General features: G+C 43.1%; 3 protein-coding genes and 1 pseudogene across 4 annotated transcripts; 2 read left to right on the plus strand and 2 right to left on the minus strand.

The window, feature by feature from the left end:
• Positions 1-10,564: 10,564 nt before the first annotated feature.
• On the minus strand, positions 10,565-13,450 carry LOC147453487 (uncharacterized). Its single transcript, XM_086515665.1, has one exon. The coding sequence runs from the start codon at positions 13,332-13,334 to the stop codon at positions 12,063-12,065; it is 1,272 nt and encodes a 423-aa protein (XP_086371791.1). The 5' UTR covers positions 13,335-13,450; the 3' UTR covers positions 10,565-12,062.
• Positions 13,451-13,468: 18 nt separating this feature from the next.
• On the minus strand, positions 13,469-14,857 carry LOC147453488 (uncharacterized; annotated as a pseudogene). Its single transcript, XR_015188540.1, has 4 exons — positions 14,633-14,857; positions 14,071-14,520; positions 13,757-13,943; positions 13,469-13,671 (listed from the first exon to the last, which is right to left on the minus strand). The product of XR_015188540.1 is annotated as an uncharacterized LOC147453488 (transcript).
• An 863-nt stretch (positions 14,858-15,720) lies between these two features.
• On the plus strand, positions 15,721-16,638 carry LOC147453489 (uncharacterized). Its single transcript, XM_086517145.1, has 2 exons — positions 15,721-16,384; positions 16,475-16,638. Exons 1-2 carry the CDS (start codon positions 16,153-16,155, stop codon positions 16,513-16,515), a joined length of 273 nt encoding a protein of 90 aa, XP_086373271.1. The 5' UTR covers positions 15,721-16,152; the 3' UTR covers positions 16,516-16,638.
• Positions 16,639-17,607: 969 nt separating this feature from the next.
• On the plus strand, positions 17,608-18,916 carry LOC147453490 (uncharacterized). The gene is made up of 2 exons (XM_086517147.1): positions 17,608-17,941; positions 18,018-18,916. Exons 1-2 carry the CDS (start codon positions 17,608-17,610, stop codon positions 18,914-18,916), a joined length of 1,233 nt encoding a protein of 410 aa, XP_086373273.1.
• The last annotated feature ends 9,074 nt before the right edge of the window (positions 18,917-27,990 follow it).

Here is a 27,990-nt window from a genome sequence, read left to right on the forward strand (position 1 = left end):
TATGGAGGAATTTGCAACATACCATGGAAAAGATGGGTTTAAAGGGGATAACCCAAAAAAACCTAGAAGAATTAATTGCGGGCTAAAATGTCAAGTCTGTGCCGAACCATAATGATTGGATCTCTTATGGAAAATTTGTTTGGGTGCATAATGGAGATAAAATTGAGTGATTGGACTGAAGAGAATGGCAAGCGAGCTTCCATCGACGCCATAGCATCATTGATCATCTTGTCACTCTTCGTATTCTCATGGAGGAAGTCGACTGAAACGCAAGCGATTGTATTGTTGCTTTGTGGACTTTAAGAAAGCCTTTGATATGATTCCACATAAAAATTTGTGGAGAAGGATGAAAGAACTCCAAGTGTCAAGTGAGTTTATGCTTGCGGTTTCTCAAATATATGAGAAGATAATGTGTCAATTGCGCATGAAAAGAGAAATTTCAAAAAAAAATTACAAGCACTATTGAAGTTAAATAGAGATGTTTATTGTCAACATCTCTCTTTGGTCTATGCATTGATCAATTGGAACAAATAACCATTTGTTCCAGTTGATCTATCAGTCATGCATTGTGTACAACAATGAGATACTTGAAGTTGTTATAGCTTTAAGTTCCTTGACCTTGAGGTTCCGGCCAATCACAAGTGGCATAAATATGCTATGCGTCATTTGGAAGCAGGAAAGAGAGCGTACTATGCATTTGAGAACATGTGCAATGCGGGAAACATCAACTATTGGGTTCTCAAGAAGTATCTTTTTGACACATTAGTGACACCGGTTCTTCTTTACGAAGTTGAAGTGTGGGGCGGGAGCATTTCAAATTCTACATGGAAAGAGTTTGAGAATTTCCAAAATTGTTTGAGAAGTGGCGTGGGAGATGGGATACATTACACTTGCTACATGATGCCTCAATCGACTCCCACATGAATGAAGCTTTTCTACAACGCCAATGTATTACGGCTTGGGAGGAATCCGGTGGGTCACGCTTCATGCATTACACCACCCATATTGTCCCCAACTACAAAACCATATTCTTCGTTGAAAGAGGAAACGGAACTCACCCTTACATGCTTGAGTATATCCCCTTGTCAGTGATACACACTATCGTAGCCATTCGGCTTAGCTCCCACTCCATTCAATGGGAGACAGGGTGTTGGGGCAATGGAGAAGAGTCAAATCAATTATGCACATTATGCTCACTGCAAGTTCGAGAGACAAGGCGTTGGGGCAATGGAGAAGAATCAAATCAATTATACACATTATGCTCATTGCAACTTCGAGAGTCTGAGTACCACACACTACTAGAGTGGTCAACTTTTAGTCACATCCGAACTTGCCTCTCTCACATTTGTAGCCACCATGACTTAGACCTACACACTTTCTTCGCCCAGCCACAGTGTGGGATCTCCATTGCAACTCTTATCACCACAATTTTGGAGCATCGAGAATCACTCATCAGCCGCACACATACTACATCACATGTAACTTTGGTCCCATAGGTCATATTTGACCTCCAAGGATGATAATAAAATCTCTCTTTCTCTCTCTCTCTCTCTCTCTCTCTCTCTCTCTCTCTCTCTCTCTCACACACACACACACACACACAAACACACACACACACACACATGTCACACACACACACACACACACACAAACGAACACACGTTGTATTGGGGTCCTCTCTTCCTTTCTTTGCAGCATGCCTTCTGGGTGCAAGTGCAGGTGAGTGCAGAAAGCCGCATGCCTTCAAGACGCAAGTATAGCTGGGTACATTCTGCTCTCTCTCTCTCTCTCTCAGCCCTGCGCTTTTCTAAGTTCTAACAAATAGGTCTATTCTATTTAATTAAAGAAGAACTCTTTTGTATTAAACTTGATGCCCCACATTTGGTAGCAAGCACCAACAAACGCTCTCGTCACTTAAGCTATACGATGTACCTCAATTCTATTAGGACTTGAAGCACCAATCGGAGGAGAGAAAACAAATTTGCAATTTCCAAAGGTTGGTTGCTTGAGCATTCTTCCACCGTGACTTGGGTGATGAGTTTGAATGTGATCAAGTGACTAAGATGGCGCTCATAGACGTGTTTTATATCATTACAAAAAGGCATGCTTGTGCTTTGTATCATCACAAGCGGGAATGCTCCTAGTACCAAAAGAAAAAAACATCACTACCTACATAGTGCAAGGACACTCTAAACTTTAAAGTAAACAAAACGATGAGGGACAAAAAAATTTGCTCCAGTCAAGCATATCGGACGCAGAGCAAGATGCGAGACAAAAAAATGCCTCATCAAATGCACCCACTCGGCTGGTGGTCCAGAAGAGAACACCAGCATAGTATTCTAACAATTGGAGAAAGACACCAGTCATCAGATGCGCTTCACGTCCACATTGAATGCCTGGCACTCCAAACACCATATGCCTCATCCAAGGGCACAATGATGTGCTAAGCACTTGGCTCAAGCTCTTCTCCAAATCGTCCAGCTCCTCTCCCAATTCAAAGGCACTCACAACATCAAAAACGTGTTTACCGTCTTGAATTCACCAATGTATACTTACCTTCATCAAAAAGAGTTTCTGTGAAATAGTTCATCGAATTTGGTTCAAGTATGAGGCTAATATTTTCAAAAAATAATCGTAGCCATCTCTTATGAGATCCTTACATGAGGTTGTAAGGGCTCAAAGCTAACCCAATTACAAGTTTACAATTACACTAGGCATCAAACAACCACGCAAAGAAATGAACAGATTTGCTTGGTGTGTGTAGAATAACGAAAACATAGAAAAGTGTTCTTGTTTTCTAAGCCATAGTCAAAAAAAGTATGTCCTTTTTTTCCAAGTCCAGAACACCACATCTCTATGCAATCACACCATAACATAGAAACGTGTTCTTTTCTTTTGTGATCCTATTTTCAAACAAGAGTAAAGAAAGTCCTTAGCATGACGACAGTCCTTCACTATGGCCATAGCCAGAAAACCAACATTTTATCAGCTTATCGTCATCCAACACCTACACGATGTGCCCATGTCTACAGCCTTTACTATGATATTCAGGTTTTTTCTTAGGTTAATAACCATTTTTAAGCTACTCTATGGATGCAAGTTTATTTGTTAAAGAATTTTAGGAGCATTTCCTTTGTAACTACTCATTTTTTTCAAAAAATTCAGTAATGCTATCTCCCATAAGACCCTCGCATGAGATTGTAGGCAATTCATGCAGTGACAAACATTCCACATACAAAGATTTGTTTTTCCTTTGCACTCTATCCAGCCTCAATGCCATAAGATTATTCAACTATGCATATAATTCAACGCTAGACCTAGTCATATCCTCTATGAATGTTACATCGTCTATGAATGTTACATCGTACAATGAGCCATCAAGTGATGGTGTACTTGCAGGACCCGAAACGTCAGAATGAACCAACTCAAGTAGCAAATTTTACATCGTTTCGGGTCACATAGTCTATGAATGTTACAGAGACCTAGTCATATCCTCATACAGAGACAAACCTCAGGCTCAGGCAATCCTCATAGACTTATCATGCAAATGGGCGCAGCAAATGATACACCTAAAAGGTTCTTACGAGTGAGAGAGAAAGACTATACACCAGAAGCGTTCGATGCACACTATTTTGGATCTTATTAGTGAGAGAGAAAGACTATACACCACAAGCGTACACCACAAGCGTTCGATGCACAGTGGTCCAAGCACAATAGTCCAACTAACGCGGCCCAAAAGAAAGGGGAGGTTTACTAGTTCAAAGAGAGTACTAGTTCAGAGAGAGACTGAAAGAGAGAATCAATGATGTACCTCTGGGACGTCCACTAAGAAATATGAAAGACAGCATGTCCAAACAAAATAAGGGATTAATAATTAAGTACATTCATGGAAAAATGTATTTACATAAAAGATTTTTTAATTGAAAAAGTGAAAATTTTCATAAATAAAAAGTATTTTTTTATAAAAATACATACATAAGGATACATTTAAATACCTTTTATTTGCACGCGCTATATGTAATTTTTACATAGTGGACTCCTCGGGGATGTACCTACCATGATTAATGTTGTGATGTGCGTGAGTATATGGGTGTTCATATGAACTTTGGGAGACGAGCAAGTATGCCATGCAAGATAACTAGGTTGTACTTCCAGAGGTTCCCACGACATGTGTGCGTGTGGGTGGATGCAAGCAATGAGAGAGGAGGGTGAGAAAGCACCAAAAAAATGCTAGGAGGGTTAAGAAGAGGTAGAGAGGAGTATATATGGGGGATGTCTTTGGGGTTGCCCTTTGCCTCCAAATTCCATTGCTAGCACAAAAGCTTAGCTACAATATTCGTCGCCATTGTCGGATCTGAGGCATTTAACCTTAGTACCTGCTTCATTCTCCACAAAGGCTTTCTACCTTTGAAATATGGAAAACACATCGGATTTATTCTTCATTACATAAACCCATGTTTTCCTGGTCACATCGTCTATGAATGTTACATAGTACAATGAGCCATCAAGTGATGGTGTACTTGCAGGACCCGAAACGTCAGAATGAACCAACTCAAGTAGCAAATTTTGTGCATGAATCGATTTGAAAGAAAGTGAAAGCCATCAAGTACGCATCTGTTAGGGGCAGATTGAAGGCCAATCTGCGCAAGGCAGAGAATTGAAGGATGGGAAGTGAAACGCGATCCAAACTCCGCCTCAATGTAGAGTTAGTCGAGCGATGTGTGTGTGTATTTGGGAGTGTGTGTGTTGGGGGGCGGCTCAGGCAATCCACACAGACGTATCATGCAAATGGGCGCAGTAAATGAAACACCTAGAAGGTTCTTACGAGTGAGAGAGAAAGAGATTATTAGTGAGAGAGAGAGAGACTATACACCAGAAGCATTCCATGCACAAAAGTCCAACTAACGCGACCCAAAAGAAAGGGGAGTATTTACTAGCTCAAAGATAGATAGATTGAATTATCATCCACCGAGGTCATATATGACCCATGGGACCAAAAACACATTACAACAATTCGTTCTCAGTGCAGGCTGATACATCAAGAGGGTAGAGTAGAGAAAAAGAGAAAACAAAAACCTAAGGAGGGTTGGCTAAGGGGAGGGATGATTTGGGGTTTCAAAACTCTTAGATGATCGTTTTGCCACCTCGGTAGAGTGCCATTTGTCTTGCTTACGTGCTTCATGTATCTTCTTGAGCTCGCTCGCTTTACTCTTGAGTTGATTCATGGTTAATTCTTCAGCAATCCAAAGCTTTTTTCCCTTGAGAAGTCGAGATTGACATAGCAGGTTCAGACGCTCAACTTTGTCCTTGAAAGTGAGTATGCAATGCTCGGATGGCACATGTCTATGTGTATCATTGATCCAAGCAACAATTTCGGACTTGATGTAGACAAGTTGAAGAATGTCATTGAGCTTGATGATTGCTTCCTCGAGGGTGTCCTCCGTGGTACACCACAGTGAGTGTAGCCCCCCAATCCTGACCTTGAGGCCAAGAGATTCTTGTAACCGACATTCTTGTAGGGCTGCTTGTATCTTGGTGTCAATCTTCTTATGTGTTGCTTCATGTGATTCTTTCTGCACTACCATGACAGTTTCGGTAAGTGAGGCTTCGACTGCGTGTGCTTTTTCAAGCAGAGCTTGGCTCTCTACTTCCTTCGCATCTTCAAGCTTGCGTAGACGTTCTTTAAGTCTTTTATTCTCCCCGACGAGCTCTTGAATATGAGTCTCAAGGGCTGTGATTCGTGCTTCTTGGCGGGCCGCAGGGTCCTTCCTTGGTGCCACTACCACAGCAAGAAATCTCTTACGTGCAGTAGGGGTGCCAAAGGACGAGTCGGGAATTTCTGTTGGACACGCAGTGGTGTGTGGGATCGAGGGCTTATGTTGATTTAAATTTTTTGGAGGCACGAAGCCAAACACTGGCATCGACGAGCAGAGAGTGGGGATTTGGTTCGACGGGCCAAAGGGTGGGGATTCAGTTCGACGGGCTGAGAAGGCTTTGGGGTGGTGGTAGTCGCAGAAGGTGAGGAGTTAACCAGAGAAGTTGAGAAGTAGACGCCACATCAGTTGAGCAGTCGCCACAAGTAAACACCTTGTTGACGGGTGTCGCAGAAGAAAAACGCGCAAGCGAGTAGGTCGTTGTTGACGAGTATATCACAGCAGATAAAAAACGCGACGTTGTTAACGACTAGGTCTTGGGCATGGGCAGAGCTTGGGCATTAACGCCCCCCACAGGGCTGCCCTCACCCAAGGGAAACTCGCAGGGGTTGGGGCTGAGGCTTAGGTTTAGGGTTCGTGCGAGACAAAGAGAGATTGAAAGAGAGAATTAATGATGTACCCCTGGGATGTCCACTAGGAAATATGAAAGATAGCATGTGCAAACAAAATAAGGGATTTATAATTAAGTACATTTATACAAAAATGTACTTACATTAAGGGTTTTTTAATTGAAAAAGTGAATTTTTTTATAAATAAGAGATATTTTTTTTACAAAAATGCATACATAAAGATACATATAATACTTGAAAATATACAGGTAAGAGATTATTTAAATACCTCTTGTTTGTACATGCTATATGCAATTTTTTACATAATGGACTCCCCGAGGATGTACCTACCATGACTAATGTTGTGATGTGGGTGAGTATATGAGTGTTCGTATGGGCTTTGGGGGACGAGCAAGTATGCCATGCAAGATAACTAGGTTGTACTTCCATAGGTTCTTGCGACATGTGTGCGTGTGGGTGGATGCAAGCAATGAGAGAGGAGGGTGAGAAAGCACCAAAAAAATGCTAAGAGGGCTTAGAAGAGGTAGAGAGGAGTATATATGTGGCATATTCATGGCCAAAGAAAAAGAAAAGCAACTCGTGGATCTAATTCTCCAAAGAAATTGTTGATATTTGATACATGAGACCATGTGTTAATGAGTTATCTATTATCAAACCCAAGTAAGTACAGTGACTACACAAAGTAAAGAAGTAAGTGTGTGTAATTCAAGAGCTATGAGTGGCTATAGACTAGCTCTCATAGATGACATCTAAGATTAGCCTCAGAGCAAGTGAGTGTGCATGCACAAATTAGACACTAGGGCTCCTTGTCCAAAGCCAAACCCATTGTCTAAAACTTGAAGGTTATGTTTATCAACATTAACAAAGGCCATTCTAAAAGATGTGTTGAACCCACGTGCAAGACTAAAATCGGCTTAACACCATATCTCGTTGAGAGAAGGGTATGAAGTTGCGAGGGAGAGTCACAGCAAGTCAACGTGTCTGAGAGAATGGGGCACTCTTAAGGTATAGGACATACCGCAATTCCAAAGGTTGGTTACTCGGATCGTGGGTTCGAATGTGGTCAAGTGACTAAGATGGCGTGTGACTCGGGCTATGGGTTCGAATGTGGCCAAGTGACTAAAATAGCGCTCACAGATGTGCTTTATATCATCAAAAAAAGGAATGTTCGTGCTTTGCATCATCACGAGCGGGAATGCTCATACTACTAAAGACAAAAAGAAAACATTTTACAATTTTCTTGATTTTAGACCACAAAGAAACAAAACAAAAAAATTCACAAGCAAGTCTTTTGCAATTTGCTCTTCAGAAAGGTTTGAATCCTGAGGCGAAAGAGTAGCTTGCTCAAGTAGCACATCAAAGTACATGACTCCTGTGCTGTAGCTTCATCGAGGTAATTGTCACGTGACACATTCAACCCTATGTGTCCGTGGACAAGCTACAACATGATCAGGGTTCAATTCAGTCTAGTCAGTCTAGAATAGGAAGTGATCCGGCACTTTTATGAGTTTGTTTGCAGACCGTGCATGCCCAGTCACTTAGTGTAGATGCATATCCTCTGCTTGCACACAGCATGATCATAAGCTTTCCCATCAGAATCCTTCAGGGGAATTTTCCAGTGCATTTAGCCTATTTTTCCTATTTTTGATATTTTTCACTTATTATTTTTAAGTGACTTTTGTTGGAAAGTAGGTAGGGCAAATTGAGTAAGTTTGTTATAAGCAAACCTAGACTAGCACTAATTGGTAGAAGAGGCAGCGGGAGCACCTTGCTCAATAGGCACCTTCTCAGCAGGAATCCCCAGCAAGGCCTAGCATTTTTGCTACACAGCGAGAGGCTAGCGTTTTGCATCAAGAGCCCAGATCAGCCAGCGTTTTTGCATTTGCAGATTCCCGGCAACAACAGAACCACAGATCAGCCTAGCGTTTTGCATTTGCAGGACATCCGACGACAGCAGATCAGTTTTCAACCCTAGCGTTTTTGGTTTGCAGATCAGCCTCGGTATTTTGCAGATTCACCACGACAGAACATCAAGAACCATCAGTGTTTTCTGTTTTTAGCCCTTAGACACCACAGATCAAGTCCCGAACCTCGCAGATCTCACCTTACCGCAGTAGTTCCTCGTCGCACGGTCAGTTTCCGCAAGGTTTACAGTTTCAACCCGAAAAACGCAGATTTCAGCATTTGCGTTTTTAGCGCGTCGTCGTCTCATCGTCGCCATCGACATCGTCACCGACACAGAGTCAGAATTCAGCAAATAGAAGATTTGCAGATTTCATCCCTTAGCATTTTCAGATTTCAGCCCATCTCGTCGTCGTCCTCATCGTTGTCGACTTCGTCAGCAAGTCCAAGCATGGCAGAGATTTGTGCAATCATAAGTAGACCGCTCTCGCCATAGAGAGTGGGGCCTTCGGAGGAGGGTTTTACAACGTCTCTGGTGTCGTATTCTCTTCCCTCTCTATCTCTCAGTTTCATGCACTTCCATTCACAGTGTCCATTCACTTTGTTTGTGTCCCTTGCACTCTCTCACTAAAGGAACGGAAGGCTCTCCCTTTCGTAAGTAAAAGGAACCTTTGAGCACAGTTCGGAGCACTTATCTTGAGCAAAGCTCAAACATTCATTCCGCTGCACCTTACATTGGTATCAGAGCTTTGGCAGTGTTCTGTATCACTCAAGGAAAGAACCACATAATTTTTTTTGCTTGCTGCGGTCGCACGTAACCCTAGTCCTCTTGGGCGTGTCGATCCCTAATCGTTTTTTTGAAGAGTGACAGGAAACCCAAGAAAGAAGGCCTTGTCCAGCCTCCCCTTGTGTCTCTTTTCACTCATTGAGAGCGGACCGTGCACTTAGCGGCCGGCCAATGGACGTGAGGTGGGAAAAAGCAACCTTGGTGTGAGCGCAAGGCCGCCAAGGGGTACGCCCGCGGAAAAGAGCAGAACTCGGGTAAAGAGAAGATCCTTCTCTAACACAGATTGCAAGCGAAAGAAGAACCTCAAGAACTCAAGACCACCAAGAACCCAAGTTCCTCGTGAACTTAAGAACCCAAGACCACAAGAACCCACGACTTCAGTGGATGGTCATCACTCGAAGCAGAAGGCGAAGAAGAATTTTCCGCACCAGGAGGTTTTTCCGACCCTCCCCCTTCCCCATCTACGCCAAGGATTGCACTAACTCCTATGGAGGAGTTGGAGCAATTGTTTATGGAAAGGAAGTTGGAACGAGAAGAAAGAATGGCAGCCATAGCACGTGAACGCGAAGAAAGAAGGGCAGCCATAGAGCGTGAGCGCGAGCAAGCACGCTTGGAGGCCAAAGCAAGAAGAGCCGAAATGGAGCGTGAGCACAACGAAAGGAAAGCCGCATTGGTCCTATTCTTTTCTCAAGTGCAGACACAGATGCAAGAGATTCGGGAAAAGGATACTCTCTCAGTCTCTTCTTCTCTAAAGCATGACACACAGGATTTGCATGATGATTTGAATGACAAGCATGCTGATCAAGATGTGATTTCTCACAAGCATGATGATTTCCATGAAGATGATGTGATTGTTCACAAGGATGATGTGGTAGTTGATACTTTCTCTAGTGAAGCTAACATCATTGCAGATTCGAGGAATCACACAGAATCGATCTAGGCTCTCGAGTTGAGGTCCACAGAACCCCCACAGGGAGATTCGATCAAACACGACGGACCGATCTTGGCTCTCGAGCTTAGGTCCAAAGAACCCCCTCAGAAAGAACCGATCTTGGCTCTTGAGCATAGGTCCAAGGAACCCTCAAAGGAAGTACTATGTGTTCACATGATTAGTCGGCACGCATTGTTCGAGTGTTTTATTTGTGATCGTTTCCTGTATTTTAGTCAGCATCTTTATATGATCCCTTTTCTTACGCATGACATATTGCGCGTTGAGCACGTTTCACTCATGAATAAGCACGGATGTATGCGGATTATTCATGAAAAGCTGAAAAGTATGCATTCAAGGAAGTCACATTCCATGTCTCTTCCTTGGCATGACACATTCGTAGAAAGAGCACAAGAAAGTATGAGCACCAAGCATGGGCATTTCTGTTGTGAATTGCCACAATTGATTAATTTAAATTAGAAGAAAAAGATTCGATCTCATTGTTTGTGTGTGTGCGATGAATGGTTTTGCACTCCGTCTCTTGGTTCATCGACATCGCATGCACATTCTTTGAGGAAGACAAGATTTTTTCCACTCACTTTACATAGAATAGGTATGTTCATGTTTTTGTGTTGAAAGTGGTTTCAGGAATTCTCAGCCCCATGGAGATTCTTGAAAAAGGAAGAAGTATGACTCTACATGAAGTTGAAGCATCGAAAGAGCCACAAAAGACTTTGTGTCACTTTCGTCGCGGCCCAAAGAAGCAAGCATTGTAAACCTTTATAAAGTTCAAGTACCGCACGACCCACATGTTAGAGTGGGCCGGCGAAGAGTCCCTTGCAGGATTCCGGATGTTATTGGCGATCTCCCTTGACGCCATACAGTTTGGTGTCAGTACCTCACTTTGAAAAAAAGGGGATGTCACGTGACACATCCAACCCTATGTATCCGTGGACAAGCTACAGCATGATCAGGGTTCAGTTCAGTGTAGTCAGTCTAGAATAGGAAGTGATCTGACACTTTGTGAGTATGTTTGCAGACCGTGCATACCCAGTCACTTAGTGTAGATGCATATCCTCTAGTTGCACACAGCATGATCATAAGCATTCCCATCAGAATCCTTCAGGAAATTTTTCGAGTGCATTTAGCCTATTTTCCCTATTTTTGACATTTTTCACTTATTATTTTTAAGTGACTTTTGTTGGAAAGTAGTTATGCCAAATTGAGTAAGTTTGTAATATAAGCAAACCTATACTAGCACTAATTGGCAGAAGAGGCAACAAGAGCACCTTGCTCAACAGGGACCTTCTCAGTAGGAAACCCCAGCAAGGCCTAGCGTTTTTGCTACACAGCAGAGAGGCTAGCGTTTTGCATCAAGACCCCAAATCAGCCAACGTTTTTGCATTTGCAGATTCCCGGCGACAACAGAACCACAGATCAACCTAGCATTTTGCATTTGAAGGATATCCGACGACAACAAATCAGTTTTCAACCCTAATGTTTTTGGTTTGCAGATGAGTCCCAACGTTTTGCAGATTCACCGCGACGGAACATCAAGAACCATATCAGCGTTTTAAGTTTTCAGCCCTTAGACGCCGCAAATCAAGTCCCGAACCTCGAAGATCTCACCTTCCCGCAACAGTTCCTCGCCGCACGGTCAGTTTCCGCAAGGTTTACAGTTTTAGCCCGGAAAACGCAAATTTCAGCATCTGCATTTCCAGCGCACCGTTGTCGCATCGTCGCCATCGACATCGTCGTCGACATAGAGTCAAAATTCAGCAGATAGAAGATTTGCAGATTTCAGCCCTTCACAAGCAAGTCTTTTGCAATTTGCTCTTCCAAAAGGTTTGAATCCTGAGACGAAAGAGTAGCCTGCTCAAGTAGCACATCAAAGTACATGACTCGTAGGCTGTAGCTTCATCGAGGTACTTAACTGTATGTACATATGTTGATTAGCCACAGAGATGATTATGGACGCATATTTGGACACAAAGTATGTGGATGGAGGTTATGGTAAAATGCTGGATTACATTTGACCTGCTATATATGACCAGAATGCCATAATTGCATTACATTTGACCTGCTATATATGACCAGAATGCCATAATTGCATTACATAACTGGCTCTACTATCATCAGAATTACCATTAATGTACTGGTGCTCAAGGTGCAAGTACTGTGGAAGATTCATTAAGGTCTTTGAGAAGCTCTTTGCAGCCTGCGGTCACAAGTTGGAGCGCATCATGCACATCATCAATGCTGAGGGGCTGTGCACGACTATGAGCCCAGTTATGAGCAAGAGAAATAATATTGCGAATCTCGCGTCCATTGAGAGGTTGCCCGCATTGTAGAAGGCAATTGAGATTGTCCTCACTGAAGGCTATGCCAGCTCTTGCCAGTAGAGATCTCCAGACCGAGCCTCGCTGCTCATCATCCAGGGGGGGATATCGGACGCAAAGCGAGATGTGAGACAAAAATGCCTCATCAAATGCACCCACTCGATTGGTGGTCAAGAAGAGAACGCCAGCATAGTATTCTAACAATTGGAGGAAGACACCCGTCATCAGATTGCGCCTCACGTCCACATTGAATGCCCGTCGCTCCAAATAACCATCTGCCTCATCTAGGAGGACAATAGCACGCCACCTCAACGCTCTGCTAAGCACTTGGCTCAAGCTCTTCTCCAAATCGCCCGGAGGCAGTGTCTCCGCCAGCGATTCCGCTGTCAAGGTCTTACCGGTGCCAGGTGGCCCATAACAAAGCACCACACATCCCTCGCCTTTCTGTGCTACAACATCCACACTCCGGGCGCTCTTCTCCCCTTTCAGTGCCAGATGAGTTGTCACAATGGCTTTAAGCATCTCTTTCTGCTTTGCACTCTTCATGACCAGCTCGTCATAAGCTTGATCCTCAAAGGTTATCTCCCTGAGCCCCCCCACATCAAAACAGCCCCATTTCTTAATGCTAAAGGAGAACCCATGCACAATGGCAGGTGCACTCAGAAGCTGATCTTCAGTGGGCTGCTTTCTCTTCTTTGTTGTTTCAACCTCCTTCTCCGAAACGTCTCTCAGCAGCTCTGAGGGTGGTTGTGCATTTTGCAACGGCCAATCGGGATTTGCCCTTGCCAAGCTTAGCAGATCTACCATCACCCGCCCATCTGCATTCACCCTTCTCATGAAATCGCTTTCGTAAAAGCCCAGGGATCCCCTGAAATGCATGAAACGGAAAGGCTCCTTCACAGCATAATCGTAGAAGAGCTGTCCGCGCTCTTGAAGACGGTCTGTCAGGTCATGCTGCTCTTGGCTTGAAAAGAAAGACCATGGACAAACAGGTAAAGATGTGAAGGGCACTTCACCATCAAACTCTGGAATCTTATACTTCATGGTGCAGTAGCGGAAGCTCTCTCCATTGAAGTCTGTGACCTTGAGCTTCATCTTGAACCCATTTTTATCTGGTGCCCATGTCTTATGATCGTAGTTCCCCTTTCCGCATATGACAGCCTGGCACGTCTGGCCAGAGATGTTGCAGATACGACGCACTTAAATGCCCGGAATAAGGAAGGCCCACAGCATGTTGTACGAGACAAGGCCCTCCTGCTTCATCCAAGCATATTTGGCAAAGGCATCCTTAAATTGGGCATCTAGAAAACGAAGCAGGTGCTTAAGTGGATGTTAGCAAGTGCTTCATCTTCGCCATCAACAACACCATTAGCAACATTGCTGCCATGTTGGGCAACTTCATACTTGCCTTCCGCAGCGCACTCATTGCTACCTGCAAAAAAAAATATGGAATGGGGTCAATAAGAAATCGTCTGCAAGCGTCCCAGAAAGCAAGAGGAGATCAGAGAGATGTAAACCTAGCATAGCCACTTCATCTTTACAGACACTGTTGCTTCCATCACCTTGTGGACGAGCTTTGCTGGATGGATCCTGAGTTACCTTTAGTTCATCTTGGAGAGAGTTCCGAATGCCAAAGAGGTCCTTGGCATCAATATTGGGCTCGTCAGATAGCTTGAGCACATAAGGTCGCTCAAGAAAATTGGTCTGGCAGGTGTTTAGCGTACAAGCTTGAGCACATAAGCACAGTCACTCGCACATTTGCCTCCGGCCACCCAAGAAGCCGAGCACATAAACACAGTCGGCAGCTTTGTGTTGAGCAAGAGGACGAAACCTGCTGGCTGGCTGGCTGCGAAATCACAGGCATGATTTTTCTGGTCGCTGGAGCAGCAACCGTCACACAAAAAGGAGTGGCCACATCAGCCGACGCCCCTGTAGAGGGTGTGTGGGTGACTGCCCAGCCACCGGGTGTGCTTATGTGCTCAGCACAAGAGTAGAGGGACTTTGCCACTTCTGGCAAGTATTTGAGAAGCATGGCGATGAGATACGGCGAGCGGAGCTTGACATGAACCTCAGTAAGGTCCTCATTCGGGTTGTGTTCACCTCGAAGGGACATTGGAGGCCATCTTGTAGGTTTTCGCCCTCATCTGAACTGGTTGTATCTTTGGCCGTCCACACCCCCTCCATACAAGAGTACCACTTCTGATGAGTAGGCCATCTCCAGTGAGGATCCTTCACATCCTTCACCTTCAGCGCCTCTTCTGTCTTAGCTTGGTCTCCTTCTCTATAGACAGAAAGAAAATTAAACGAGAGTAGAGTGTGTGCGTGCGCGTGTGTGTGGTCTCAATTTGACCAACATTGTACATCAAAGTAGAATCATGTTTCATGACGTTTACCTGCCCTCTGCCTTGCTTTCCACGGCCACCACATGCACATGATTACGAATGGCATCCTCCATAACTGCAGATTACCGGGCAGCTCCTCCTTTCAAACGAATGAACAGAGCCCTTCTTCTTCTTCTTCTTCTTCTTCTTCTGATTCCTTTGGAAGCAGCTTTGCTCAATTTATAGGGGCCAGCTCGACTCAACCCGGTGTGTCAAGCACGCCTCGGCTCTCAAGAAATCTACCAAGTTCCTAACGTCTCTACTTTCATGGTCATGGTCCTTCTCTCGTTTTTTGAAGGCCCTACAAATTTACAATTTACAAAGCCCCTCTTCATTTTTTGAAGCCTCCTGAGCCCTTCAAAGCCATTTTTCTAATTTTACACTAATTGCCTAGATGGCCTTTTTCTTTTTCCTCATCCTCAAGAGTCAAAACCAGCTTTTTTTTTTGCCTGTCCAAATAGCTATGGCCATAGTGGTGGTTTGCCTTTTTTCTCAGGGAAAAATGTCACATGTGTTTTATAAATAAGTGTGAAAAATAAAAAATAACCTATATAGTTTTGAGTGGCTCTTGAGAGGATAGGTGCATTGGATTCCGTTTCTTTTGAGTGGTGACCGTTGGGTGCAAGCTGCAAGTTGGAAGGCTTAAAGTGGGGTTGGTGGGAGGGGTTTATAATGAGTGCATGCATTTCATTTCTTCCCTCTTTTGGAGTGGAGCCTCCTTGAGCTCCATGGAGAGAGGTCTCCTTAGGGTTAGGGCTCATGAAGCCTTAGTAGGGTAGGCAAGGCTCAAGGGTGCCGGCCTATGGCGATTCTTGGTCGTGCGTGCGCATTATGCATGGGGTGCCTCTGCGCGCTCTTGTGTTGCTCCTCTTTGTCGTCCTGTTCGCCGGTTTGTGGTGGTTCTGGACCGCGCTCTTGCTCTGCTGTCTTGCTTCGCTCCCGTAGTACTGTTCTGCTTCGTGCATGACGCCATGGCGGCATGTCGCCCTACTCGCCGGCATGTGGTGGTTCTGGCCCGTGCTTGTGCTCTGCTATCCTGCTTCTTGCATGGGGTTTATGTAGCGTGGTTCCTCTCGCTGGTCTATGGTGCTGTTGGGCGTGATTCAGTGCCCTGCCTCTCCGCGGTCTTGCGTTGATGTGGTTTGCCGTCCTGCTCGCTGATCTATGGCGGATTTGGGTCGCGCTTGTGCTCTGTTGTGCTTCTCTGCGGGTGCCTCGTGTTCTTGGTTCGTTGGTCTATGGTGGATTGGGGTCGTGCCTTGGTGCTGTGTTGCTCTGTATCTCCGGGTTGTGCTGCTTTGTTTTCTCGTCCCCTTCGCCGATCTAAAGTGGTCCTTGAAGATGTGGTGTCGTGTTGTTCTGTGCATTTCGGTTCTGCTGCTCTATTAGGACGTCGCCTTCGCCGATTTATGACGGACCTTGGATGTCGATCTGTGGTGCTGCTGCTGTTTCCGGTTTAATCGTGTTGCATTGCCGTCCTCTCCGTCGGTCTGTGGTGGATCGGGCTGTTCTGTTGTGTGTTGTGCTACTCTATGCATCGGGGTTCTGCTGCTCTGTTAGGACGCCGATCTGTTCTGCTGCTGCTGTTTCCGGTGTTGTCGTGCTGCATTGTCGTCTTCTCCGTCGATCTGTGGTGGATCGGGGCGTTCTATTGTGCAGCTTTACTGCGGTGTGTTGCGCTGCTCTGCTGTGTCGTCTCGCCTGCCGATCTATGGCGGTTCGGTGTCACATGTGGCTCGTCGATGGCATTTGTGTTAATTTTCGGTATATTGTAAAGAGAACCTTTTTTTATTTGATTTGTTGCTTTGATTTTGGTTGGCTGTTTTGTTTAACAATTTTCTTTTTTTTTTGCAGGGTGGTACGGAGCCATTGACGGGATTGGATGGCTTGGGTAGCTGATTGTATGTGGAGGTCAAGCACTGTATGTTACGGGCTAAATAATTTGAAAACTATAGATGTAACTTTTATGGTGTCGATTAAGTTTGAAATGTGCAATGTTTCCGAAGTTATTTATTTCTCGAAGTTTGTCTATGTTGTTGATAGATTTTGTGCTTTAGTTTGCTATAAAAAAGAAATTGGTATTGTGTCGAGGTGCTCTTAATTAAAAACGATTAGCTCCACATTCTATGATGCAATCTTGGTCCATGATTTAATCCTATTGATGGATTATTTGGACTAGCTGAGCATGTGGTTAGGTTTTGGGGATTTGACATTGAAAATTTATGGCTATGTGGTTATTTTTTTAATGTAAAAAATGATTCAACTTTCAATATTATATTTGATTATCTCAAGGTTCATTATTAATATTATAAAGTAAGAATGGAAATAAATCCGTTTTGATGTGAAGATTTAGAATCATTTACTTCAAATTTTTATAAAGTTCTAAGATATTAGTTTCTCTTCTTTAGATGTCTTAATTTACTTTAGTTGTAGTTCTCATTTCATTTGCAGCCTTGCACTTCTCTTCTCCTCTCTCCTCTCTCTAATAATAGTTGAGTTTATTTAGGATGCACCTGTCTTCTCTTCTCTCCTCTCTCTAGTAATAGTTGAGTTATTTGTAGCTTTTATTGTTATTGCAAAAGTCGAGGTAGAGTTAATTAAAAGAGCAGCCCTCTCTCTCTCTCTCTCTCTCTCTCTCTCTCTCTCTCTCTTTATGGAGTGTATAGGTCGCAACCCAATATTATATAATGATAGATGATAACAAATGTAAAAATCTGCATTTACTGCCAATCTTTAAGTGGAACTTTCAAACTATCTTTCTTGAAGCACTCAAGATTATCCATCAAGTTTCACTCTTTGAGTTGTTAGTATATAAAAGCTAAAGGTATTTTGAAGAACCATCACGTTTTACAAGCCTCCTATTTTGAGATCACTCTTGTTAAGAGTTATACTTCCTCTATAGTACAGTCTCTTAAACCTTACAGCCACATCTATTATCAAAGCATAACATCACTCTCTATACCAAGGCGCTATGGATTCGAATATGGATGGTAATATACCTCTGCATTTCGTTTCCTCTTTTGGTGCTTAAGAGTCTTGCTGTCTTGCTTATCTTGGAAACTGTTTTGAACTTGCTCTTGATTATAGATGCTTTCACTACAAATTCAAGCAATGACTACTTTGAAACTTTAAGCGCATCTCCTAGAACTGAAAACTTGCATGAAGTTGTGTCTGAAAGTGGGGACCTTGGATCGTCAAGTAGTTTAGTGGGTTCTCCAAACTTAGCATTTAAAAAGATTAGTCCCAAAGCCAAGTTAAAGAAATCTCCAAAATCTGCTCAAAAGGCCCTTAGTATTGCAAGAGGAATGGCCACTGTGAGAGGTTAGGTTTGTTTCCAATTTTTGTGGCTTACCAATGTGTAATTGATAATAATAGTATCGTGTGCCACATGTTGTAGGGCGAACACCGCTTAGCTCTTCCGGGATTTCCACTCCCTCCGTCGGTGTGAGTCGCTCGTTGGGCTTAGCATCTATTAAAGAAGAGCCACGACCTATAGTTGATTCCTTTGAATCTCAATTGGCATTGAATCAATCTACGCCTAAGCTTCTTATATCTGAGCTTGCTGATGCTATTAACTATCGTTTTGTCTTCGTTGGCAAGGTGCTCGCAAAGTATGGCACATATAAAATCCAAAAAGCAAATTATAGCAAATTTTTGAAGGCTGATCTTGTGGACAAGGTTGCACATCATACTATCACTTTTGTTGTGACAGAAAATTATATTGAACAGTTTGTCAACACATTTGTGGTGGGTGATTTTTTATGTATGGAGGGCCCTGTTGTGAGGAAAAAGAATCCTAGTGATGGAGGCACTTGCCAACTTGCTCTCTATGCTGATGTAACTACATCTATTGTGAAGGCTCCTTCATTCGACTTTGTGCTAACTCTCTTTCTTGAGCACAAGATTAAAGATCTTGTCTCATCATGGACTTCTTCAATTGAAGATGGTGTGCCTACTGTAGCATTTACTGTTATCAAGGTGGAGAACATGGCGAAAAGTGATGGCAGTAGTGGCACTAGACTTATTGTTGATGATGGTCTTGCTGATGCAACTACATCTATTGTGAAGGCTCCTTCATTCGACTTTGTGCTAACTCTCTTTCCTGAGCACAAGATTAAAGATCTTGTCTCATCATGGACTTCTTCAATTGAAGATGGTGTGCCTACTGTAGCATTTACTGTTATCAAGGTGGAGAACATGGCGAAAAGTGATGGCAGTAGTGGCACTAGACTTATTGTTGCTGATGGTCTTACCGATGTTGATAGAGCAACAATAAGCTTCTATACACAGCTCTAAGTCTTCTTAATAGTGTTTTGACTGTTTGTTATTGTTGCAGCTTTTGTTTGTACCTTCTCGAAAGGCTGACTTTTATAACATATCCAATGAAGTCAAAGAGAATGGATTTTATGATTGTGTGGCCCACAACATAAATGTCTTCAAACAATTCTCTAACACATTGTCTGTCGTGGACTACACTATCCTGCTGCCATTGCCCTCTCAATTGAAGTTGCTTTTCAAGGATATCCGTGATAAGCAGATTGCCAATATGGGATTCGAAAAACGGTGAGTTCTCCTTGGTAGGTTCGTTGTATTGATTTCTTTATGTTAATTTCAAGTGTTCGGTTCTCTTGAGGTTGTTAACGTCAACAACGTTGGATTGGAGTATTTATGTGGAGTTTGAAAATCTGCCCAAGTCAATCGCCAAAGCTCTAATCCTCATCGTTTTGCTTGTAACAAAGTTGTTGAAATTTGGAAAGTTCCTACTCTTCAAGCAAAGCTGGTTCCTCGTGACGGTAAAGGTATTTTCGTCACCTTGCACTGGAAGATTGTTGACCAAGTCCTTCGCCTACCCTCTTTTTTTTTGCATTTGTATGTAACTGATCTAGTGAGTTTGAAAGCTTCCTTGGTGGGAATGAAGAGAGCTGGGCATTTCTCAATTGATGCACAGGGGTATGTATCAAGCTTTAAATCTGAATAGGAAGATGTTGTATGTGCTAATGTGCCTTGCACTCCTCTAGGAAGGTCATATTTTGCTGAATATCCTTTTGTATCTAGGCATTATGGCGGGATTATCTCTTGACGATAAAGCTGTTTTTTGTATAAATGGCATACAATGTTCAATCGACTCAACTTTTTGGATGACATCTCCTTGTAATCAAGATGTTTTAAGGGCATTGTTGTTTGTATGTGGTGTAGATATCTCTATCAATTCACTAGAAAATATTTTGTCCAAGCATATTGTTGCAAAATTTTGTTCTCAAGACTTGGAGATCACAAGTGTGTGGCTGAAATTGTGGAATGATGAGCGTGTGGCTTGTAATGTTGACGATAAAACTCTTGAATCTTTGGTTTGCCAACGTATGGGTACAAGAACAAATTCTCCTTTGCTTTCAATCAATTTGATCAGTCTAGTTTTCCATGTCTTGGAGTTTCAATATATTGTTCATGTGTTTCAAGAACAAAATCATCAACATTCTTTCAATGCTAATCCTCGTGTTTCATCTTCTTCCTCTTTTCATGGCTTGTTGCTCTTTATTTTTCAAGGTGGATTGTTTGTTTTTCCACAATCGGCTTCCATCAAGAAACGTAAGCGTTGCTCTTGGCCTAAAGATCTTGCCGCTAGATTGGTGGATGTTGTGAAGACTGTTCCAAATGAGACAGCATTGCATATAGCTTCTCAATTTCGAACACAAGTCTGTTTCTCTTACACTTTGAAACAAATTCAAAAGAAAGTTTACTCAATATGGAAAATGTTGCATGAAGACAATGTTGTGCCTCAATCTAATAAAAGATCTAGGAAACAAAAATATTTAGTGGAAATTCAAGACACTCCTGCATATGGATGTTTAAGTTGTGGTAGTCTTTTGTTCAAAAAGAGTTTGCATTGTTTGAGTGTGCTTGAAGCATCTTTTCTCCAAACCTTGACGGGATTGCAAACATTTAACTCTGTTGTAGACAAAAGAGTTTGTTTCTCCTGTAAGCAAAGCTTGAAATCTCAAAGGAAGCCGCTCTTTTGCATATATCCACATTATCTCCTCAATGAAAGTATTGAAAGCATTGCATTGTTAAATGCAATTGAGAAACGCCTTGTATCACTTCGCATTCCTTTCACTCAAATACGAGAACTCAATTATGAGGGTTAGTTCGGGCTGCGAGGCAGTGTCGTTAATGTCATGGCAGAATTGACAAGAATTCAAGCAATCTTGCTGCGTTTTAGTAATGAGCACGCTACAATCCTTGTGGAGATTAAGCGTAAACTTGAGTATGCCCATGCATACCTTAGTGGTGGTGTACGTCCCTTTTATGTGCTCCAAGCATTGAAAGATTTGATTGGCACCCCTTTATACATAGAGCACAAAGCCTCCATTAATGAAGCTTGGGTTTCTAGTTTTCACATGAGTCCAGATGTAGTGTTGCATGAAGAAGATGAGGTTGATGAGTTAGTGAATGAACATTCAGACACCCTTGTCCATGGTATCTATTCTTCACAGCAAGTCATCGATCACAGTGCACATGTCCATAGCTACTACAGTCGGAGGCGTGGAGTTCCCTGCAAAATACCCGAAATAACATACTACAAACCATAAAACAGACTAATCGACATACTTGGCAACCACATAGACGCATAATCGCGAGATACACAAATAGAGGGAGACAGAATGTGAGAGAGAGCAATAGGACACGTGCGTCTCACTAGTGTGCACCCTATGGGTAGGTATTGTGCAGCATGAGGTGCTTCGATTACTGGTTGGCAAAAAAAAATGTTTAAAAAAAAAAAAACGCCGAGTTCAACTCCAGTCGACTACAGGCGATCAGGGACAGAGAGAACGAGAGAAAGTGTCACCACTTTTGCATGAGAGTGGTTGTGGTTTGTGTGGCTGGGGGACGCCATGCAGACCACGAATAAAAAAAGTGGCCAAGATTGAAGTTTGGCTGCGTGTGAAGTTTGGCAGCGGTTGGCTACATGTCAGAATGCCCGTGCCAGTTTGCTTATCGGACTGTAGTGTGTTAACCAGCGCCGCAGAGCGAGAAGGGTGTGGGGTTGAGAACTGAGAGAAAGCAATAGAGCTGCGGGAGAGAGAGATTGATGTAGTCCAACTGCAGACAGAACAGACCGACGACCACTTATGTGGGTGTGTAGTTGCCTGTTGTGACGAAGGAGAGGGAGTGCATAGGATTGTTTGTGGGTGTGGTTTGCCAGTTGCCGGCCACCACTGGTGCATGATATGCAGTTGTGGTTGGCGGGAGAGATTTGCAAAGCGAGCGTCATGGTGGGCGCCATTTTTTGACGTCGCAGCAGCCACTAGTGTCTGATGCCCGTTGCAAGTTGCTACTTTGGTAACTTTGCCACTGATGCTACGACAGAAATTGGTGTCATCGAGCACTGATTCGGTTGCTGATGACGCTATTGTTCAAGACTCCAATGTTTAATTTTTTTATTTTTTTTTGGGCAGTTGTCTGACGACAATACAAAGGGTCGCCATTTTATTTGGTTTTTGTAGTATGTATATTTGTCTTAGGACGGTTTTCCGCAGCCATCAGTCGCGATGGATCATCCTCAAAGGAGAGGTCTCGAGTTGGAGGTTCGTTGAGTATTTTTTGGGAGGGCTCCTCATATATTAAAAACAAAACTTGTCTTTGCTCTTCTCTCATGATTCACCATAGTGTAGTAGATCTTGTTTCTAGCTTCTTATAAGATCAAAGCCTCCTTGGCTAGATCTTTGAGATCTCTTGAAAATTTTCCTATATTGACGTAACCCGTCTTCTACTGCTCCTCGGATTGACTGCTTGAAAGCTAGGTTTGCTACAAAATCAATCACTTCTTCTTCTACTATTCATAATCTTAGTTATATCTAACCTCTCTTGCATCATGAACAAGCTATATTGATATTTACCAAGAGATATTAACAATATTTAGGTCTTCACTCAAAATAAAACAATCTCTGATAAATTCCCAAGGCCATAATTATCTTATGCAATCCACACAAATTTCTACCATTTTGATTTAACTAAGGACATTTATGAACAAAAAAGAGAAAATACTTAGCTCTTAATCATACAAATCTGTGGTTATTAGAGCGTGGCCTGTGCTCTGGTACCACTGCTACAGTCGGAGGCGTGGAGTTCCCTGCAAAATACCCGAAATAGCATACTACAAACCATAAAACAGACTAATCGACATACCTGGCAACCACATAGACGCATAATCGCGAGATACACAAATTGTCATAAAATCTAATATCTAACCAACCCAAATGATTTTCTCATATTAAATTGATCACTTAATGTGGGAGAATAAACGGGAACAAGTGTTAAGATATAGATATGTGCTTATAGATCTATCTCAACACGGGGCCAATAGTAAAGGGGCCCAAATGGGAGATGGTCTATCAAGAGCAAGGCTAACCAATGGAGCATAAGACCTTAGGGTTAGCTTCATTGAAGACCTCCAATAATGTGTGTAAAAGTCCTTTGACCTTAGGTAAGCTAGGGCTGAGCTTGAGGTGGGAACCCGGCCCAAGCTCGAGGTGTTTGTCCTGCTTGAGGTGCTTGATTAAGGTGCTTAAGGTGCTTGAATTACTCCATGCTTGAGGTGCTTGACTTGCCTCTTGATTAAGGTGCTTGAGGTGCCTTGACATGCTTGTCTGAGATGCTTGTGGGAATACCCCCTAGTCCAAGTGCTTTGTCATGCTTGATGACTAAGGTGCTTGAGCTCCTAAAGTCAAAAGCATCCCTACAAGAGGGGGGGCGAGCCCTTTTCCTAGGGATTAGAGAGAGAACACACACTCACACTCACAAGGGAAGCCCCAGCTTAAAGAGGCAGCAAGGACACATGTCAGGTCCCTACCCATGTTACCTTCATGTGTTGCTTGAAGCCTATTGGCTAGGCTTCAAAGGGGTCCAATGATAAATTACTTGAATTATCTAATTGTTTTTGCATTTATCAAGTCCTCTCTCTCAAAGGGGAAAGGGGGACACTTGTCCCAAGGCTATCCCTGTTGCTTGTAATGGCTTCTGCTTGTGATTGGCTAGGCCTGGAGGGGTCCAATGAGCTTCAAGCATGAGCTACAAGGGGGGGTCGACCCAAGCAAGCTAGGGGGGTGCTTAGGGGGTATACTCACCCACACACACTCACAAGCACTCTCATTGTGTGCTATGCAAAGTGGAAGAGCTCCCTCTCCAAGCAAGTAAAGGTTGAGAGCCTACACCAACACTCTTGGCTATGGAGTGCAAATCCAACCAAGAGCCATGCTTCAATGCTTAAGCTTGCCATCTCCTTCTTCTTCATTACTATGCTATTATGTATGCTAGCAACAAGAGTATGATAAGTGAGGAACTAATTCTTTCTCCTACGAAATGTTTCTTCTTCCTCTTCCCTACCCTCATTCCCTGCTAGCTCTCTCCACCTTCCAAGGTGTTTGAGGTCTTGGGACTAAGGCTTGGGATAGTTAAAGCTTTCTTCAATTTTATGTTATGTTGGTGATGCATGAAGCTTTCCATCTTCATTGCTTCACCTAAGTCACAAGTAACACAAAGAATGTATTGTAACAAGTCTCTCTTTATGGGAGAAATCATAATACAAATGCCTATTGGAGGGGGGACCGGCTCCACATAAATCCGGTCCTCAACTGTTGTCATGTTCTCTAAATTCTCTCTCTCGCAAAAGTATTGTCCATGCCAAGTTAACTAATTGCTATAATTATGTTGCTATCTTCAATTATGTCTACCCGCTATGCTCACAAAATCATTTCTTGAAAGTACTCTCATTAAATTCCGCTACTCTCAAATTGAATAGGCAAATTCCATTACATTGGTATCAGAGCATTTGGTTTCTCTTTTCTTGCTTAAGAAGAGAGGTCCTTAAGTAGCCTATAAATGGTTGATGTTGTTAATTATAATAGAGTAAGTGGAACTGGGATCTAATATCGGTTTTGTTAAGCCCACTATGTGGGGGATGGTGCACACCTCGGGAGCTTTGGACTTAATAATGGAGTCTTTTTAGACTTGCCTACGGCTTTACCATTATTGAGCCATAAGAAGTCCGAAAGGAGCTAGCCCTTGGCAACTCTGCTATGTTAGACCTACTCCTCTACTCTCTATAATTAACCACTTTGAGCCGTGGGTGTAGATACTTAAGAGCCGATTTTCAAAGGCTAAGAGGAGTGGCAACTAAGGTTTTGTATTGCCAAAGCATACACTAAGTATAAACATAAATTTTGTTAACATGGCTGACAATAATCAAGAGAGTAGAATGAACATTGATAGCTTTGATTTTGCACATGAAGGTGCTAATGATGATGCTCCCATGTTTGTGAATTATCTCGTCACTAGGTTGCAACAAGCTATGGGCAACCCTGTTTTGCAAGCCGAAGTTACTCAACAACTTCGTGCTTATGGAATTTCCCTTCCTCTCCCAGAGGAGAGAGAGCTTAGGAGGCCTCTTGAAGAGACCCCCAAAAGAAGACTCTCTCCCATTCGAGAGGAGGAATCCAAAGAGAAAGAAAGCAATGACAGTCTAAGTTCTTCTGAAGACGTGGCTCCACGAAGACGGCGGTCTAGACGATCGCCTACTCCTCCCAAGAGGAAAAGAGCAACCTATAGTCCTTCTCCTCATCACTCTGAAAGGCAAGAGAGGAAACAAAGGAAGAATAGGGCTAGGAAGAGGTCACCCTCTTCTCCTTCTTCTTCACCTTCCTCCTCTTCCGATGAAAGTTATGGCTATTCTCCTAGAGAATACAAGAGGGGAGGACATCGCAAATCATTTCCTGCATGGCGAAGGTCACAAAAGCCAAAGAAGTTCAAGGAGGGAGGAAAGAGTATCTCTTTTCTCACCTACGATGGCACCTTTGGTGCTACCGACAAAGTGTTGGCCTTCATCTAGCAATTTGATGCGGCCTTTGGGGACGAGGGCTTCACAGAGTCCTCCAAGCTACGCCATGTAGCTATGCACTTCCAAAAATCAGCTCGTCAATGGTGGGCTAGCCTTCGTGGCAATGGAGAAGCCCCAAAGACATGGAAAACTCTACGAGTTTCCATCATGAAGCAATTTTTTCCAAGTGATACTAAAGATAAAGTTCTTACCGAATGGCGCGGCTTGAAGCTTCTCTCTCATGAGTCTATCAACAAGTATGTAGACAAGTTTTGGGATTTACATCTCAAAGCTACAGTCTTTCAAAAGATAGACTTTGCCGAACAAAGACAGCAATTCTGTGCGGGATTACTTGAAGAGATGGCCGAATACATCAACTCTCAACGGCCCGGTACTATTACCGAAGTAATCCACCACACCATGGTTGCTTCAGGCATCAATTTCCATCAAGGGGCTAGACGTAATGTCAAGCCCATGGAAAACAAAGATAAAAATGATGCAAAGGGGAAATCCAATGCTCAAAATAATTCCCAAGGCACTTCCAACAACAACAACAACAATCGGTCCAAGGAGAAGGAAGTTTACAAAGGTAAAAACAAACTCTCTCCTGAAGAGCTTGAAGCTTTTCGCAAGGACCATAAATGTTTCAAGTGTGGGGAGCAAGGACATGGCTATCGTTCTTGCCCCAAGAAGAATACTTGCAATGAGACTCCTAGGGCTTCCACCATCGAAGCTCCAAAAGAGGATGCTCATTGCAAAGGATCATCACTCTCCTATGCTTGGGGAAAGGTAAGAGAGCATGATGCCTTCATCTTGTTTGACCCTGGCTCTACTCTCAACTTCATATCAATAGAGTTGGCCACCAAGCTGGGCATTCAAGCTTTTGAGATGGGAGATATAGTAACAGTTGATGCAGCTTTCAAGGGACAACAAGCCTCCGTTACTCCCTTGATTGGGAAGTTGAGGCTTCATGTCCAAAGCTATGTCGACAAAGAAGACTTCTTCATCTCTCCTCTCCAACATTAGGATGTTATCCTAGGGGCACCATGGTTTGATCGCATGGCTGCCAACATGAAGTTCCCTGAAAGGAGAATTTACTTCACCTACAGGGGAAAGAACATGTATATAGATGCTAGTGAGCGTGGTCGCACTATTCCACTTCTAAATCCTCTTTCTTTTGATAAATCAATGAAGAGCTCAGTTTCTGCGTACATGATTTATGTCAAAGAGTCTCTAAAAGCTAATAATGTTTCATCAAATGAAAATGATAGGAATCAAGAAGAGTTAGACTTGTCTACTTTTCTAAAAGGATTCCAAGATGTGTTCATCGATGATATCCCTATGGACCTACCTCCAAAACGAGGGGATGATGACCATCGTATTGAGCTCCTTCTAGGAAGCTCACCGCCTAACAAACCTCCTTATCGAGTCTCACAAGCTCAACAAGAGGAGATTATGAGGCAAGTACAGGAATTGGTAGACAAAGGGATGGTGAGGCCTAGTTCCTCTCCCTTTTGTTCTCCAGTCCTTTTAGTGCAAAAGAAAGATGGTACATACCATATGTGTGTGGACTATCGAGCACTAAACCATATCACTATCAAAAACAGATTTCCCGTGCCTCGGGTAGAAGATCTGTTTGATAAGCTACAAGGCTCTACCTACTTCAGTAGGATTGAATTTAAGAGTGTCTATCATCAAATAAGGATAGTGGATGAAGATATCCTAAAGACCGCATTTCGCACAACATTTGGTCTTTATGAATATCTAGTCATGCCTTTTGGCTTGACTAATGCACCAGCTACTTTCAATCGTCTCATGGAGAAAATTTTTAGACTATATCGTAAATTCACTGGAGTGTTCTTTGATGATATCATCATCTACTCCAAGTCTTTGGAGGAACATAAGCAACATCTCCAAGTGATTTTTCAAGCCTTGAGGGAGAACAAACTTTTTCTCAACCAAAAGAAAAGTGAATTCTTCCTTCAAGAGATTCAATATCTAGGTCATATTATCTCTCACGATGGTATTCATATGGATCCATCAAAGTTAGAGGTAATAAAATCATGGCCTAACCCAAGGAATCTACATGAGCTAAGAAGCTTTATTGGTATGTGTGCATACTATAGACGCTCCATAGCAAAATTCTCTCAAGTAGCAGGACCACTACACGACTTAACAAAGAAGAACGTTAAGTTTGTATGGACTGCTAGGGAGCAAAATGCTTTTGCAAAACTCAAAGAGAAGCTTACTTCCCAACCAATCCTCGTGCTTCCGGATCTCTCAAAGCCATTTGAGGTCCAATGTGATGCGTGTGGTGATTGCCTTGGAGCGGTTTTGCTTCAAGAAGGGCATGCCATAGCATATGAGAGCCAAAGGCTCAATAGTGATGAACGAGTCTTGGGCATTTATGAGAAAAAGCTTTTAGCTGTTCTACATGCCCTAGACACATGGAATCACTACCTATTGGGGACTCCATTTATCCTACGAACCGACCACCAAA

This window comes from Adiantum capillus-veneris, chromosome 7, assembly GCF_014529385.1.
Source record: "Adiantum capillus-veneris isolate H3 chromosome 7, ASM1452938v2, whole genome shotgun sequence".
Classification (NCBI taxonomy): Eukaryota; Viridiplantae; Streptophyta; class Polypodiopsida; order Polypodiales; family Pteridaceae; genus Adiantum; species Adiantum capillus-veneris.